Below are 17,925 nucleotides of genomic sequence, written 5' to 3'. Positions count from 1 at the left end.
TATGTGAAAATAAGGTCAATTAAAGTATACTTTAATGCATTTATTTTCACGAAGGGAGCTGAGGTGACTCCAACTAAAAAAAAAAAAGGTACAATAAGATAAAAACCAATGAAAATAATAAAAAATACAATAACACAATATATGAAAACAAAGAAAGTTACAGTTGAAGGAACTACATTTAAGCTTAAAATTTAGCTTTACTGGGATTTGCAGTATTTTTATTTAAAGAACCAACATTCTAAGGAGGGAAGGTAGCCCAGCCTGATGCTCCCACTGATGATTAATAAACTGGGAGGGGGCGCCTGGGTGGCTCAGTCGGTTAAACATTCGACTCTGGAAATCGGCTCATGTCATGATCTCATGGTTCGTGAGTTTTGAGTCCCACATCAGGCTCTGTGCTGACAGTGTGGAGCCTGCTTGGAATTCTCTCTCTCTCCCTCTCTCTGCCCCTCCCCTCCTCAAAGTAAATAAATAAACTTAAAAAAAATGAGAGAGAGAGAGAAACTGGGAGATATTGGGAAAAGAAGGAGTTTGGGGTGTTTCCAGTGGTACTTAGTGACAAGTTACTATCATGACATACCAGGTAGAATCCAAGGGACTGTTTGGGCCATTGCCATGCTGGGGGCCTGTACATATCCAGGAGGGAAGACTTCCAAACTGTTGTTCGTTAAGAACTGAAGAAGTATTGGCTTATTCTGACCTGATGGCAGCTTATTACAAAGCAAACTCCAGAAACCTTCAGAGGGTGACCACCCTTGCTTGAACCAGGCACTGGCTGCCCTCCTAGGTCCCCTGGATCCTCACTTGGAGCACTGAATATGCCCTTGCTTACCTGACAGTTGTATTACAGAAACATCCGCTTTTTGGAATCTGTCTTCAGTGTGATTTATATTATCCTGAAGGGTAGACTGCTTCAGCAACTGGTAGGCTTTTGTTTCTACAGATTAAAAAGACACAGATAACTGGAAATTCACATGCAAAAGAATAAATTTGGACCCTTGCCTTACACCATACACAAAAATCAATTCAAAATGGATTACAGACTTAAACATAAGACCTGAGACTATTAAATCCCTGGAAGAAAACATAGCAGAAAACTTTCAGGACACTGGAGTTGGCAATGATTTCTTGGATGACACCAGAAACATAGTCAAGAAAATTAAAAATGGACAAGTGGGACTCTAACAAACAAAACTTTTGCATGTCAAAGGAAAAAATGAACAGAGTGAAAAGGCAACCTATAGAATGGGAGAACATAATTGAAGTAATATATTTGATAAGTGATTAATATCCACAATATATATGGAACTTCTACAACTTGGCAACAACAACAACGCAACAATGACAACAACAACAACAACACAAATGACCCGGTGAAAATGTAGGGAAAGAACTTGAACAGACATTTCTCCAAAGAAGGTATACAAAAAGCCAAGAAAATATGCTCAAAAATCACTAATCATTAGGGAAATGGAAACCAAAACCACAATGAGGTAATCAGCTCTGACCCATCAGGATGGCTATTATCAAAAGAACAGAAAATAACAAGCGTTGGCAAGGATGCAGAGATGTTGGAATCCTGTGCACTACTGTTAGGACTGCAAAATGGTGCCACCATCATGGAAAACAGTGTAGAGGTTCCTCAACAAATTATAAATAGAACTACCATATGATTCAGCAATCCTACTTCTGAGTATATATCCAAAGGAATTGAAAGCAGGATGTGGAAGAGATACTGGCACATCTGTGTTCACTGCAGCATTATTCATAATAGCCAAGAAGTAGAAGGAGCCCAAACATTCATCAACAGATGATACACAAATGTAGCATATACCTACAGTTGAATATTAAGCAGCCTTTAAAAAGAAGGAAATCCTGACACCTGCTACAACATAGATGAACCTTGAGGGTATTACGTTAAGCGAAATAAGCAGTCACCAGGACACAAATACCATATGATTCTGCTCATATGAAGTATTGAAAGGAGTCAAAATGATAAAAACAGAAAGTGGAAAGGCGGTCACTGAGGGCAGGGGTGAAGGGGAAATCAGTGTTTAGTGGGTAGAGTATTTCAGTTTTGCAAGATGAAAAAGCTCCAGAGATCTGCTGCACAACAATGCGAATGTATTCAACACTATTGAACTGTACACTTAAAAATGGTTAAGATGGTAAACTTCATGTTATGCATTTTTATTCACAGTTAAGAAAAAAAAAAAGGAGAATGACCAAACATCGCAATTGGTCCATGACAATTCAAGTTTGTGCCTGTTGTCCCAGTATAACTATTAATAGAATCCCCTTTTGTTACCAAATGTTTCCTTATTTTGATGGTGACTTATGTGGTCACCCAAACCAAACACAGTGTGTTGGCATAGTCTGGCTACTGACTCAAGAAAAAAAAAAACAACTGTAAGGAAGAGTAGAACACTGATGGGATAGTTGATGATACTGATACATTATCATTAACTGTTTTAATTGTGGGAAAAAAGACACATAAATACAGAAAATTCTACTGCCCAGAAAGAAGTTTCTTAAATTCTTCCTATGATGATACTTTCAAATGCATGCAGATTATTTTCTTGAACTGTCACTTTTTAGAAATTCTGAAGACAAACAAAAAACAATTTAGTTGAACCCAGGTTTCAAAACTCGAAGATAAGTTGTATGAGTTTATCTGAAGTGGCCAAATTCCAGCCATTATTTTGAGTTGGTCTGTGGGTAGTCTCAACATCATAGTAAAATAGTTTCTCTCCTCTTTGGGCCTTGCAGAAGCCACTAGAGGAATGAATCTCAAGAGACAGAACTGATTTCTTTGGTTTCCTGGTCCCTCCAGAGCACTCCTCACCCTGGAGTGAAGGGGGACCAGAGGAGAGGCTGGGTGGGGATAGGAAAGTCAGGAATACTAGCAGCCACAGGATGAGCTCCGAGGCCCGCAGCTGAGAAAATCGAATCTGGGCTCATCGTGCGGACAGAGTGTTTGCAGGGAGCAAGGCCAGGCACCCCTGAGGGATCAGCAGCAGCACAGACCTGGCTCAGGTCCACTTGACTGAGGTTCCCACAGGGCTTCTCATCGTGTCTGCTGTGAGTTAATGTGGGGACGACTGTTGGGAACAACGACAAATAAAAAGAACCCGAGTGACACAACCTTCTGTATCCCCTCAAGTCTCAAGGATACCTGAATGAAACTGATAGCACAAACATAACAAAACAACATCCATGGCTGTACCTTCAACGTGGCCACAAAATAAAAGGATTACTGCTGTCAGCACAGGGGGCTGGCAATCAGCTGCATCCCTGTGTTTGCTGGCTCCATTTAAGAACTTAACCATGAGGCCCTTCTTACTGGATTAAAACTACCATCACACTGAAGAAGAAGAATATAACTTCTCTTGCCCTACTGAGAATCAATCAAGATAAAAATAAGTATTGAAAATGAGCATCATATTTTGGAATGTTAAATGATATATAATTAAAAATATGTACAGATCAAGGACTCTTAACTCTGAAAATAACAAATTCTAAGGCAACATTTTTTTTTAACACTGCTGGATTGTGAACACACTGGAACCAGATTTAGTACAGAAAACACCAGAGGCAGTGGATGCAGAATGGGAAAGTATTGTTTTGTGTGATGCGTGTATGTGTGTGTGTGTGTGTGTGTGTGTGTGTGTGTGTGTGCATGCGCGTGCGAGCTGCCCTGGGACAGAAAGCGTTTCTTGCTATAGGTTAGTCTCATTGTCCTAGGATGGCTTCAATAGGATGGCATCATAATACTCTCTAATTAAAATCATCACGTCCATATTACTCCAGACTTGTAAGGTTATTTTGGAAGAGGGGAGGTATTAATAAAATCAAAGACAGAGCATCTGGATTCTAAGTAGGTAAAGAATCATTGTAAAGGAGGTGAAAATGCACAGTTTTGTTTTTACTATATAAAAACGTTCCAGCCTTTAGGATACGAGTCCAGAGCATAATGACCATATGCTATTTCTGCATTCAATTACATTTATTTGGTCAAGGAAGAGATAGCAAAGCCAGACATTTAACAACAACAACAGAACAGAAAGATTTTGTTTCCTGGCATCTGGAAACTTGAAGTGGGGTTTTCTCTCAGCTGCTGTTTTAAGTGAATCATTTCACCCCAATGAGCTGGCTCTCCTGCTCCTCAGAAACCAGGAAAATGTGTACCTTTTATTTTCAGCTTGAAAAATGGCAAGCTAGTAGTTGAGAGGTAATTTCAGATTTGGGGGGATTAAATGTGTGGTCCAAATATTAGTGCTGATATTGTTACTGGTCTGAGTCTAGCAAGGGAGAAATGTAAAGTGAGTTCATGCTTAGCAGTAAGGGGCCATTTTACTACTCTGGAAAGATAAACCATTTCCATGTTCTGTGTACTTTCTATTCTGGTTTCCTTCCCTTCTTCTTCTTTTTAAAAATTGGGGTGTAGTTGGCATACAACATTATGTTAGTTTCAGGTGTACCACTTAATGATCTGATAGTGTATATACTGTAAAATGATTATCACAATAAGTCCAGTTACCGTCCATCACCTTACACAGTTACACTTTGTTTTTTCTTGTGATGAGGACTTTTAAGATCTACCTTCCCTTCCTTCTTGAGGGACTTGGGCTCTGTAACTGGGCTCTGGCCTTTCCCTTCAAGGTTGCCCCGAGTGTGCTTTCAACTTTACAACAGTTTTGGAGAGAGATAGCTCATCTCTCCTGTTCTTTTCAAGCAGAACCCAACCCCCTTCCCAAACACAAATCCTTGTTGGTATTTGATCCTTAAACCTCCTGTGGCCCTTCTTTGAGCAGGGTCATCGAAGCCCGCCTGGAAAACTTTTATCTTGGATGTAGCTGCCCTGAACTGAGTGATAGAGGGAGGGTTGGCAAAATCAAGCTGGGGACTGCTGGGCACATCGCCTGCCCCATCCCCATGTGTGATTCTTCCAATGGTTTCATGGCAAAGTGAAGCTTAAAAGGTAAAAGGATTAAATGCATTCACTTGGAGGAATAAACACCAGAGACACCAAAACAGCTGGAGGCATTGGAGCAGCCAGGCACGTGCTGCTGGCTATGAGGAAGTCTGTGTTGGGGATCAGACACTCAGAGCTGGGAGTCACTCTCCCATGGCATGTTCACATCCTTATTTTAGCCATTAGAGCTGCAACAAACAACATATGAAGGGCTGGGAGTGGACTCGAAGGCAATTTGCTGAAAAAAAATAATTAGGGGAGGTTGAAGGCTACAGAGCCTGTAAAGAAAGAGGGGAAGAAGGGTTCAAGTCCATAGATACTGCATACAGACTGGACAGGGTGGGACCATAAATGCAGACACTTACTGAGGCCGAGCAGGTACCATACAGAAGTAACTCTGGCGTAGTGGGAACAGTGGGCAGGGGAGCCCTGTAGCAGGGCTGGAGCCCTATCCACAGGGGACAGCTATTCTCTGGTGACAGCCAATTGCTGCCAGTTGGGAGAGTGGGCCAGACTTCTTGCCAGACTTCTGGCAAAATTAAAAAAAAATATTTTTAATGTTTACTCATTTTTGAGAGACAGAGTGAGTGGGTGGTGGAGGGGCAAAGAGAGAGAGAGAGAGAGACAGAGAGAGAGAGAGAGAGAGAGAGAGAGAGAGAGAGAGAGAATCTGAAGCAGGCTCCAGGCTCTGAGCTGTCAGCACAGAGCCTCACTTGGGGCTCAAACCCATGAACCGCAAGATCGTGACCTGAGCTGAAGTCAGACGCTCAACTGACTGAGCCACCCAGGCGTCCCTGGACTTGTCTTTTTTAAAAAAAAAATTTTTTTTTTCAACGTTTATTTATTTTTGGGACAGAGAGAGACAGAGCATGAACGGGGGAGGGGCAGAGACAGAGAGGGAGACACAGAATCGGAAACAGGCTCCAGGCTCTGAGCCATCAGCCCAGAGCCTGACGTGGGGCTCGAACTCCCGGACCGCGAGATCGTGACCTGGTTGAAGTCGGACGCTTAACCGACTGCGCCACCCAGGCGCCCCTGGACTTGTCTTTTTTAAAAAATAAAACACTGCACGTGTCAAACAGAGAATACCTGTAACCTCAAAACTGAAAGGCAGTGAGCAATGTTTTCTTCACTGTGTAAGCACAAGAACCCTTAGAGAAAAACTTCAGCCAAGGGATACAAGTTTGATGTTAGGAAAAGCTTTTTTAACTGAAAGTTGATTGGAACATATTATCAAGGGGGGCTGCAACAGCTGTATGGAGATTTTTAATGAGCCATCTTTGGAGGCAAGACTCTAGTTTTTGCTAGGGGTGCTCCAACAATTCAGACATCCTCTTGGAGTGGTTTAGAAGGTGAGTATATCAACTTTATAAAGCAAAAGAGCAAAAGTTACTGGCATGAGGTTTGTGGCAACTAAGGCCCAGGCATTCCTGGAAGGAAGGGAAATAAAGGATCAGGCTGTTAAAAGTTGCACTGTGTTGCCCAGCAAATTCATAGTTACTTAATGAATGAATGAAAAACAAAGAACGGAAAGTAACAAATGTAGAGGTTCGAGTTAGCTGGCTTAAACAAGGTAGGGGCAAAGTTCATATGGTTCCAAGGGATAAGACTTTAGTTTTCCCAACTGCAAGTAAACTTTAAATCTGCAAATTGGAGGCCTGGGTGGCCCCTTAAGTCTTCACTTTCCAGCCTGTGGCTTAGAACTCCAGAAAAATGTTTCCTCCCATTGGTAATGTCAGACTCTCAGGAAATTATTGAGTAGTGCAAACAGTTTGATAAAACAAATGTTTCTAAAGAATAGATTCGAATGTTCTGGTGTACACAGAAACAAATACACATGTGTCCTCAAGCCTTCCTTTCTGGGTCTCTCAGTCAAGCATCCATTGTATACTCAAATCTGTGTCAAGATTTAGTTTAAAAAGTAGAAAATAGTGGAGGTTTAAAACATAAAACATGGCAAGAGGTCCCGGGGGGTTAATATCTATCCTTGGTGATTAATTCCAGAGCAGTGACACAAGATAAATATATTTTTTCCTACTTTGTTACATATGCTGGCCAAACCCAATCATGTCTTCCTGCAAAGTGGTGAGGGATCACTGAGACTGTGTTTTTCTTTTGACATGCATTTTGTGTCTAGAAAATGGAACAGCAAGGGAAAGAAAGAGAAAACATGCTGAATAAAGGGAGGTAGGAGATGATGTTGGTGAGAAAAGGAGAAAGAAAAAGCTTCAACTTCTTATCGGTCGTTCTCTTTTATATGCAAATGTACACCTGCTAAAATACTTCTAAATCTACAAATAAAAAGAAAATATCTGATGAACAAGTGCTTTTAACAACCCATTACAAGAGCCAGATAAATGTGGGGTTCACCAGCCTCGAAGGGGTGTCTCCGAGGCAGAGTCCGCCCAGGGCTTTCGCAGAAATCCCCCATGAAGAAAGGGAAGAGCTGGGCCCGGAAAAGGAATAACAAAGAGGGATGCAAACAATACTATCACTCCGGCTAGAAAAAAACGACCTTGAACTGACAAGAACTGGGCATCTTCGAGTACAGAAGGATAATTACTATTCCCATCTGAAGTGTGCAGTAATTTTAAAATGAAATTTGAAAAGTACTTTCCATCTGCTGAGTTTCCCACTGCTATTACTCACATATTCCTACACCCATGCAATTTTCCCCCCACCCTGTGTTAGATATGTGGCTGATGCGGCAAACCCAGTCATCTTTGCAAAAGAAAATAAAAATTGGGGGATGCATTTCTAAAAGTAATTCTGAAGATAAAGATTATTGCTTAAAATTCAGAATTATTCGTCTAAGTGTAATCTGCTCAAATGAAAATGAGAGACTATGAGGATATGGGTGCTTCCATGATCTGAAAATACAGAATACTCATTATATTTAGCATTTTTAAAGTTAAAGGCCATAAGTGTATGTGAAGGTGAGACATACAAGGTTGGATCCATAACTACAATCACTTTTCATGTCCAGATTTTCTGCCATTAACCTCACTCCATCAGTTGTCCTGGGCTGGTAAACCATCGCCAGGGAGAAGGCTGATGCATACAGAAGAGAAGAAATGCTGGATTCAGCTGACTTGCCTGGAGCTGCTTCAGAAAATAAGTATTTACATCACATTCTTAAATTCTATGGAGCAATTCAACAATTACACCTGAAAATAAATGGCAGGCTTGAAACTGCCCTTTAATGAATGTTCCAAAACCGAACTGAAACACTTCTGCTGGTATTACTTCCCATGTAAACTTACAGCTCTAGTGCCTGCCACTTAACACTGCTCAGTCCTGGGAGGTAAGTTTTCAACTCTGAAAGTCGTAGAAGCTTTAACTTTTCAAAGATGGCACAATCTGATGAGGAAGCTGTATTTTATTGGCACTATTTGTTTTTCAAAACAGTATTTTTAGTGGCTTTGCAGGCAATGATTTATATGAGAAGAATCAGAAATAAAGACAGTAATATTATCATTTCATCATTTATAGTAGAACCAAGAATAATTGCTGTATAAAGATGAGCTGGATGCTAGAAACATAAAATACACAGAAAACCCCTCCTCATCCAGTGTAGTGAGTTGAAAAGTATCTCTCCCCAAATTTATGTCCACCCAGAACCTCACAATGTGGTCTTCATTGGCGACAGGTTCTTTGCAGATGTAATTAGCGATGGACCTTATGATGAAACCATCCTGGATTTATGTTGGCCTTAAATCCAATGACTGGGGTCTTGGTAGGAAGAGGAACAAACAGAGACAGAGAAAAGTCAGTGTGAATATGGGACAGAGACTGGACTGATACTGCCACATGTCAGGAGCCATCAGCAGCTGGAGCAGCCATGGAAGATTCTCCCCTGAAGCCTTCAGAAGAGCACAGCCCCCCTGACACTTTGATTTTAGACTTCCAGCATCCAGAACTGTGAGATAATACAGTTCCGTTGGTTTAGGTTTGTGGTACATTGTTATAGCACTCCTGGGAAAATAAAACACTCCCTGTTCCCCAGTTTTATTGAAATATCTAAAGCCCAATCTCTCTTCTTTCTCTTTCTTCACTTGAGTCTCTTGTGTAAAATGGTAGTGTTTCACCACCTGACTTGCAAGGGCTCTCTCAGCTTTGAGACCCCCTGCTCCATGGTCCTCAAACTTGGGGGACCACCTGGGTCTATGTAAGACTGATGCCTGAGTCCCACCCCCTCAGAGGTTTTGATGTCACCGATCAAGGGTGTGGCTGGGGCACGGATGTGTAAAAACCCTGCATGGGATTCTACTGCACAACCACTGAGAAGAATTTCTCTAGGCTCCTATGAGTTGATTACCTTGAAGGCAGGAGCATCCAATCAAGAGCACTCTACGGAAAGATATCTTTCATTCTTTACTGATCACTTTAAATCAACACCACCACCCTCAATGTCACGAGTGAGGAATATTTTGCTCTAGCAAGCAATAGGCAGTAGGCCCCATGGGTGAAGCCCCAGCAACCTGACCCCTACCATATAGGAGGGCCATGGGGACTGCACTGGACAGCCCAGCAGCACATGTCAGGTTCCCTCGGTTTTGCACGAGTCGGGAGCTCCCTGTCTCAGGTACAGCAGGTAACATGTCTTCACATGATTTTTGTGCATTTCTGGGACAGGACAAGTGAGACACACTCTTAGAAAAGTCTGAGCAGTGGAGGTTGTACTCTGGCCGTCAGCAGTTGTCACTGCAGTCTTGTCTTCCAGGAAAACTCTAGTCACCAGCGACCACCTGGCTGTTGTGTGTTTCCAGCCCTTTCCCAGTGTGATGAGAAACTCAAGTAATCGTGTTTTGGGAAGCAGCGCCCAGAACCCCAAGTGGCAACCTTCAAATCTATGCTGACCTCCCACAAAGCTTTTAAATGGACGTACCTCAGTATGACCTTGAATATTTCAGCTTGCCAAAGAATATCAGTGAGAAATGGCACAGTCAGGCAACCACTTTCAACACAGCTTGACCAAGAGAATTGGTGTCAAAAGAATGAGAGGCTGAATGGACATTCTTAGAGGCTTAATCCTCTTGAGATAAAAGCTGAGAGGCCTTTTCACATGGAGCTTAAGGAGATGAGTTTTGCCAGGATGGGCACGTGGGGTGGGAAAAGAACTGGTGGAGTGAATGACTGAAAGAGATAGTATTCTGGCCTGAATCAACAAGCATTAAGGAAACTCCTTAATACTCTCATTTTTATTCATTCATTTGACGAAATAAGTACCCACTGTGTGCCAGATACTGTGTTAAGGGATGGGTTTTTATGAAATTTAGCATAAGCATGCATTACTTGCTGAAAAACTCATTTACCCCGCAAAGGTAAATTTAGTGCAAATACAAGGAAAATTCCCAATGTGGTAAATTTTACTCGGGGGTACAAGCTGTTCAGAGGGAGACATTCTCTCATAAGGTAGGTAAGTATCACTTTAATCCTGGCTTAAGTGTTTCAGGGAAACACTGAGCTGAATATCCAACTACTGGCACATAGTCTCACACCTAAGTGCACTCAGGCTCGCCCCTTTTTATCAAGGGCAGACCTCTGGTACAAGCCATGCCCGGAAAGCCTCACAAGCTGCCCACCTCTCTAGGTCTAACATAAGGGAAATGAAACACATGGCTTTGTTCATCAGTGCTCTCAAAGCATCCTTTGCACAGCTCCTCTTTCGCTGGGATACACACTGACATTTCACTGACCCAGACATCCTGATGCAGTCGACTCCAACATAAAAAGAAATTGGAAGAGTGGTGGGAAGGAAGGAGTTCAAGGCTTAAATCTTAACGTTTGTGTTCAAGATCTAACACTCTAGCGACATGGCCTTGAGCTGGAATCTTAACCTTTCTAAATTTCTGTTGGACCATCTGTAGAACAAGGCACTGATGTTTATCTCACAGGGCTGTTATGAAGATTGGGGGTGATGGAGGCTTAGTGAGGGCAGGGTCACATGCAGTCTTTTGCTGTCCTGGTATTTCCAGGATGCAGCCCAAGTAAAGATGCAGCATACATGCAAATGAGAGACTACTTAGTGGACACAAAAACCACATATTCACTGATATTCAAATTCATCTTTGATTTCTACCTGGATTCTTTAGTGTGAACAGCCAGACTAATAGAAGGAGCAGACTGCATTAACAACAGCAGATCATACAGGCTGTGGATGTGGGTGTGGGTGTGTATGGAAGGATTTCTGTGTAAATTTAAGCACAGATTATAGGAGCCAGAGTTATGAAACTCACACTCTCCCAAATGATGATTAACAAAGCAGATGCCTTCAGAGTGACAGCAAATTCTTTAAAGATGAGCCCCCTTGCCAAGAAAACCTGTGTTTGAGAGTGATAAACAAATAAGAAAAGGAAAAGAAGAAATGAGAATGGTGGTACACTTGATTCCTTCAATATGGACTGAGGACCACAGACTTCTAGCATTAGAAGGAATGTCAGCATTCCCAGAAACAGGAATCCTTCCACAGAGCCCCTCTAGACAGTGGGTTCCTGCCATGGTTCAACCACCCGGCAGCTGGAGGACACACTTGCTTTTGCTGAAATGAAGAGTGAGGAAGTTCTTCCATGACTGAGCTGTGAATTCCTTCCTGCAACACTCACATAAGGGCCCCCTGGGCTACATTCTGTAATTATGCCTGATAAATGTTTGGTATGTGGCAGCCCCACAAATATTTAAAGATAGCTTTTGTGCCCTTTTCAGGTTAAACTTTCCCAGGACCCTTGTCATTCTGAAAACAGTTCTATTTCAGAGCTTCCCACCCATTCTGCCCAGCTTCCTGGTGCCTGCCCTGAATTTTGCCTCAGCCTCTCTCTTTACTACATCTCTCCTGAGATGGCTGTAAAACAAATAGTGTCACACAGAGGACCCACGCTGAAGAGGAGCACTTTGGACTGTCATAAGTTACTACTGTAACCTGCTGGTTGTCCATTCAGGGAGCATTTTAACATATAACTAACATATAACTTTCAATCATATCATCTGGGTTTAGTTACACTAAAGCAGCCCAGGGTCTTATTAGAAGCTAGCTTATCCATGAGGGATATTCCCACAAAAAGGAACCACAGGAAAACACTGAAGATAAATTTAGACTGCTGAGAAAACCAGTGTCCTCACTAGACTTAAGGTTTTAACAAACGTTTCACATATATGTGTGTATATTTGTATTTCCCAAAATGTGTCTCACAGAACATTAATTCTGTAGGCCATTTATAGGAAGGATTCCATTTTCAGATAGGAGATTATTTGAAACTCTAAATTCACTTTTAAATTAAACTTTTAAATGGCTCATTTACAGGGTGCCTGGGTGGCTCAGTCTGTTGAGTGTCTGATTCTTGACTTTGGCTCAGGTCATGATCCCAGGATTGTGGGATCGAGCCCGGACCTGGGCTCTGTGCTGAGCATGGAACCTACTTGGGATTCTCTCTTTCTTTCTGCCCCTCTCCCTGCTCACACGTGCTCACTCTCTAAAATTAAAATAAATAAATTGTTCATTCACTGAAAGTTCTAAAAGTCTTTAGCAAGCTCCAGAGCACTGTGCTGGCTGTAGAGAGAAAGAGGGGTCAGATAGGGTTTGGTCACAAAACACGTATCCCTTGACATATCTTCTGGGTGGAGCACTGCACAGAGCAGATTTGGGGAAATGCTGCATCAGCTCATCAACACCTGTGAGACCACACCAAGGGAAGACTTCTCTGGTGATGAAGGACGCTGCAATGTCCTCAACCGTGGGCACCTCAGGTTTATGGTACATAAGCCCTCACAGAGACATCCGGCCTCCACCGGGGAAAACTCCAGGAACTACTTCATTAACTTCTTCATGGGACTAAGTAGAAGTTCCTAAAATATCGTGGGACTCTCCTTAAGATTCTTTTTTGATAAAGTAAACATCCTTCTGGATTCAAACCATCCATTGAGTTTTCAAGTGGAAATTTCCTGCAGAAACTAATTTAGCAGTACTATGCAAAGTACTGTCTATGAGAAATTATGGCAGCAAAAGGCTTGGGTGGGTCTTGGTCCCAAGTGGTTACTACAGTTCAGGAGGTAGCATTCATGTATTGAGTGTGTAGTACATGCTTGGTGCTTTCACACACATGACCTCATTTCAACTTTAGGACAACTTTTCCAGGTAGTATGTCTTTCCCAATACAGAGACTCAGAGGGGTGGAGAAATAGAGCAGGGAGTAAAGAGCTGACATAGACAGCTGATGCCAAAGCCCAGGCTCAGCTGCCACATCTCTCCCAGAGGACAGCCCCTGGAATATTCTTTTCCTTTGGAATACTCTAGAAGGAATGCAGCTCATACAACAGGAAAGCCTCAACAAAATTATTATGAAGAGGGTGGCGGACTGTATCTTAAGCCAAACAGGACACCTGCCCTACTCTACCAAAGGCCAAATCTCCAAATAATTATGCCAAAAGTCACAAAGACCTAATAAAGAGATGATGGTCAAGAACTTGGAGACTGAACTAATACAATGTTATATGACAATTATATCTGGAAAAAATGAAAAAAAAAAAGAACTGAAGATCAAAGTAACTTCAGTGACACATGATACAATATAGTATTAAGCAGAGCCAAGGTGCCTGAGGTCCTCAGACATCAACTTCATGGGAGGTCTGGTGGGTGGGAAGCACAGAGGAGAGTGTGGTAGCCAGGACAGAAGGCAATGCTCAAACAAAGTCACTGGCTTTGCAAGTTTTTTTTTTTTTCTTTCACATTTCCCAAGTTAGTTTATGACTACTACTTTGGCATAGAACCAGGCGCAAGGCATTTTTTTTTAACTGCCAACTATCAATGGGTCAATGGCATGATGATGGAATTGCAGTTTCTTTAAAGATCCTAATGGCAAATAATCCTTGTTACCTCTAGGCTTGTCACACCCCTTTCTTCAGGAAGAGGAGAAAATTTTGAAAGCCCAGTATTTAACTATCTCTTCTATTCTAAAGAAAGTCTATGAGAAAATACCATCTGCATTAATTTGGGGGAGAGTCATCTATATGCAAGGGATGATTCCAAAGAATACTGGAGAAGTAAGAATGGGTAAGTGGATCATTTCCTGGTTTCTACCCAATAAGCCTTTGTCATTTCCTCTGAAATAACTTCAGGGGTCATTAGATACTTGTGAATTCAAAGGTAAATTGCAAAGGAAAAGCATCTAAATGACTTCTTGGTTATTTGCAGTTTGGAATCATCCATACTTCTATTAATAAGAAGAGACTCTACCAGAGTTCTCTCAAAACGAAGAATAAGAAAGCAATAAACATCTCGCTGGGAAAAGGTTTAAAAGAAAAGAAAACCTCTGCATTTTGGAGTGAAATATTATCTGATGCAGAATATATACAATAATTGCTCTACTATAAACTCCCTTTTCAAAACCAGAGTTCATCACAGAAACATGGGCTTAAAAAATTAATCATCAGGCCATGAATTGTACTGCCATAAAGGAAAGCCATTCTTTTCTGCTTATAAACAACAAAACTACCACATATGCAGATGCATGCCTCAGTACCTCCGTGCAATGGTGTATTTACTTGTATAAATATTTAAAGTCAGACCTTTGAATTTCTAATGAAGTAGGACACCACTTTACAAAATAAGGTACTAGTAAATTTAGATGTATGACAAATAGAACTCTGTTCAGAATACTAATTGCTGCTGTTGATATTCTAAAAGTAAAAAAAGTAATGATATTCAGATTCCATATAAACAAGCCTAATACATGTGCAGAAATCTTAATAGGTCTTGATGAAGCCTTACTGCTAAAATTGTTAAATTATCAGACAGGCTAACCACCTCCTATTTTTGGTTAGTGTTAAGTTATCAGAGGTACAAGGCAAGCTTCCCGGATGGCATTTCCCCCTCCCTGCTCTTATTTTAATAATACACATTCAATTATCACAGGAAAGAAAAGAGTAACATCAGAAACATCTGTAGTTTGCCATATAATGACTGGGTGTTCCCCATGGAGACTGACCTTGTCACCCAGACGCAGGTGCTGAAAGGCTGTGTGATGGGGGTGCTCACATGTGTAAATGTAAGACATGATTATGAAGAATTCAATAGACACGGTTATTTTCCACCTTAGTTTATGTTAACGTAAACTCACACATCCTGCTCTTACAATTTAATCTCCTGCTCCAGCACGTAGCAGTTGAATATCCTCGCTCTTAGCGGAGTCCACAAACCACTAACCTAGAAGGTTCTGATTACATAATAAGGTTGAATCCTGTGTTTGAAACTCACAGGCGACCGTAACTTTACCTGTGATGGGGATCTTTGCTGCCATGCTTTCTTCCCTGCTCTCGTCTCCACAGCCACTGGAAACTTCTAAAAACAGAACACATGATGATAAAAGTGTATTTCAAGGATATATTTATGGAGTAGACCTTCGTCCTTTTATTTTAACTGCCATTCCTTTTATTTTCATTGCCTCTCCATGTCCGTTTTTTGATTATTTTTTTTTTGTCTGAAATAGTACTGTTTCTAAAAGGAAACTGATTCTAAACCAAAAGTTCTCTCTATGCTGTTTTCAAGCAAAATAATTTAGCCTGACATCTATCAAATTCAAATGGGGCTTAAAACAAGTAAGTTTCAAATCCTGCACATGTATATCAACCACTGAGTATGTCCTGAGCAACTCACAGCTCTCTTGGAAATACCATCACAGCAGTTTACTGGCATGAATTGACAGTAACACTAAAATTATCACAATTTCTGGACACTAAACATTGGCTATTAAATTTGGCAGGCATAAACTCAGATTCTTGGTCATCTGTTTAGACTTTTATGAGGTTCCATTACAATTAAAAAGAATGTTTACAAATTATGAGTAAATTTTACTAAGTGATATCAAAAACTTCACAGTATTGTATGGAATCATCTTCATCTTTGTGACACAATCAAAATGATCTACTGTCAAGAGGTTAGTTTTGCTAAGATTTCATTACTTATGAAAACTTATTTTGTTGGAAATTCAGCAGAACTGCAGACCTACGATTAGGTTTTCCATTCCTGTTAGACTAAAGGAAAACAAATACATTTACTAAAAGGTGGCTTAAAACAAGTAAGATATTATGCATATTAAATCAGAGGTATTCTCTGGTCAGCTTAATTTTATACGTATACCTTGAGAAAGAGGGTGTTATGGTGACTCTGAACGCATTTCTTCTGTGGACAGAATTTATAACAATAGTTACCTTGTTCCCTTGTACGAACACTGTTGAGCCACAGAGCGGGCTTTGCTTCCTTTATTCCACTATTGTCATTCAGAATAGATGGCAGGCTGCAAGATGATTCATTACTGTGAATAGCTGACCTATCATCACACTCTTCCGTAAGGGCTTTTTTCAATAATGCCGTTGCCTACAGTGTTTAAAAGAAAGCACAAAGAAATAAAAACAAACTCTAGTCACATTACCCTTGGTCTCAAAAACCCAGCCTTCAAATGTAATTTCAGGTTAAGCTTTACTTGGGATTTAATTTGCTTCCTGACATTTAACTGAAATTTAAATGTCTTTAAGATAAGACAACATCTGATTATTTTCCAGCATAATTTCTTTACAACAACTTGCACTTGCAGTGACACCTTTTTTGAGGACTTACAGAATGCATAAGTGTTGACTCGTGAAGTATGTATATGAGATGTGAGCACCTCTGTTAATCTGGGCTTGTTTATCCAAGATTTACTCTTTCATTGCATGAATCTGTTTTTTGGGCATGTAAGACAGTTGGGTTTGGAAAGTAAAAGAGATCTGGAAAAATGTGACCTTAAGATATCCCCATCCTTCTGTTTTTTGAAAATTTATTTATTTATTTATTTATTTATTTATTTATTTATTTACTTATTTTGAGAAAGAGAGTGAGCATGAGTAGGGGAGGGGCAGAGAGAGAGAGAGAGGGGGAGAGAGAGAGAGAGAGAGAGAGAGAGAATCTCAAGCAGGTTCCACACTGCTTGAGCTCAATCTAATGAACCATGAGATCATGACCCGAGCCAAAATCAGGAGTCAGACACTCAACCAACTGAGCCACCCAGGTGCCCCGATATCCTCATCCTTCTAGAAATGACCCCTGAACTTCCCCCAAACAGGAAGATTACAGAAAAACTTTGTGGCTAAGGAGGATATACTAAAGCAAAAAGAGAACTAATCTTATTCTAAATCATAGTCTTCAATCAAGGATAAAGACACTCTACACTTTGCCCCTCAGTCTGCTGGGGAGCTTGGGAAACTTGCCTACCACACTGCCTATCTGTTTTCAAAGGGCCCTGAAGTGTCTTACCTGTATCAGCTCATGCCTCACGGGCAGGCAGGTGGCACAGATTTCATCATGGCCAACTTGAGCAGTAGAGAACAAGTGGCAATTAACAGGACAGGTTAATACTCACGTCTATTTGTCAGGTCAGCACTCTCCTCCCAAGAAATAAAAATACACTGCTAACAAGAGGTAACCAATGATGACATCACCTCCTTCCAGAGAATATGTTTTTACCTCTCTTCCTACTTAGAACTGATGATTTGCCCAGTCTTTTGGCAGAAGAAACCGAGTTGGTGGTGCTGACCTATCACTGGTATCAGACAACAGGAATAAACACAGGGTGGTGTTGAACCCAACCTGTGGGAAATGAACACAAGACTCTAGAAGAGTGGAACTGCACAAAGCCTCACAGGTTATCTTTAGTCTAAGTGAAAAGTGGTAAAACCATAATTATCTAGTAAACAAGAGGGAAGATAATAATCTTTCCTGTGATTAATATGAAAGAAAGTGAAGATGCCCTGACAAAGGGAATTACTGAGGCAGAACATGGAAGATCCAGCCTTGTGAGTTTGGCTTGGAACATACTTTGAGGTCACTGCTGTCAGCTTTGACATTCCTGCAAGGTTCTTGCCTTCTGCCTTTCCTAGGACCAGCTGGCCTCCTGGACTCATGCCCATTATAGAGGATTGCC

The 17,925-nt window shown here is 41.1% G+C and overlaps 1 protein-coding gene across 1 annotated transcript in view; it reads right to left on the bottom strand.

Annotated features, from left to right (window-relative positions):
- KIZ (kizuna centrosomal protein) overlaps positions 1-17,925 on the bottom strand; it is a 145,087-nt gene that overhangs the window by 14,973 nt on the left and 112,189 nt on the right. Inside the window, exons 8-10 of the mRNA XM_045445469.1 lie at positions 16,178-16,343; positions 15,243-15,308; positions 833-937 (exon numbers count right to left, since the gene is read on the bottom strand). Coding sequence (XP_045301425.1) covers positions 833-937; positions 15,243-15,308; positions 16,178-16,343 — 337 coding nt within the window. The remainder of the gene's footprint in view (positions 1-832; positions 938-15,242; positions 15,309-16,177; positions 16,344-17,925) is intronic.

The sequence above is a fragment of the Leopardus geoffroyi genome, chromosome A3 (assembly GCF_018350155.1).
Source record: "Leopardus geoffroyi isolate Oge1 chromosome A3, O.geoffroyi_Oge1_pat1.0, whole genome shotgun sequence".
NCBI lineage: Eukaryota > Metazoa > Chordata > Mammalia > Carnivora > Felidae > Leopardus > Leopardus geoffroyi.
This window is presented reverse-complemented; position numbering and strand designations above follow the sequence as displayed.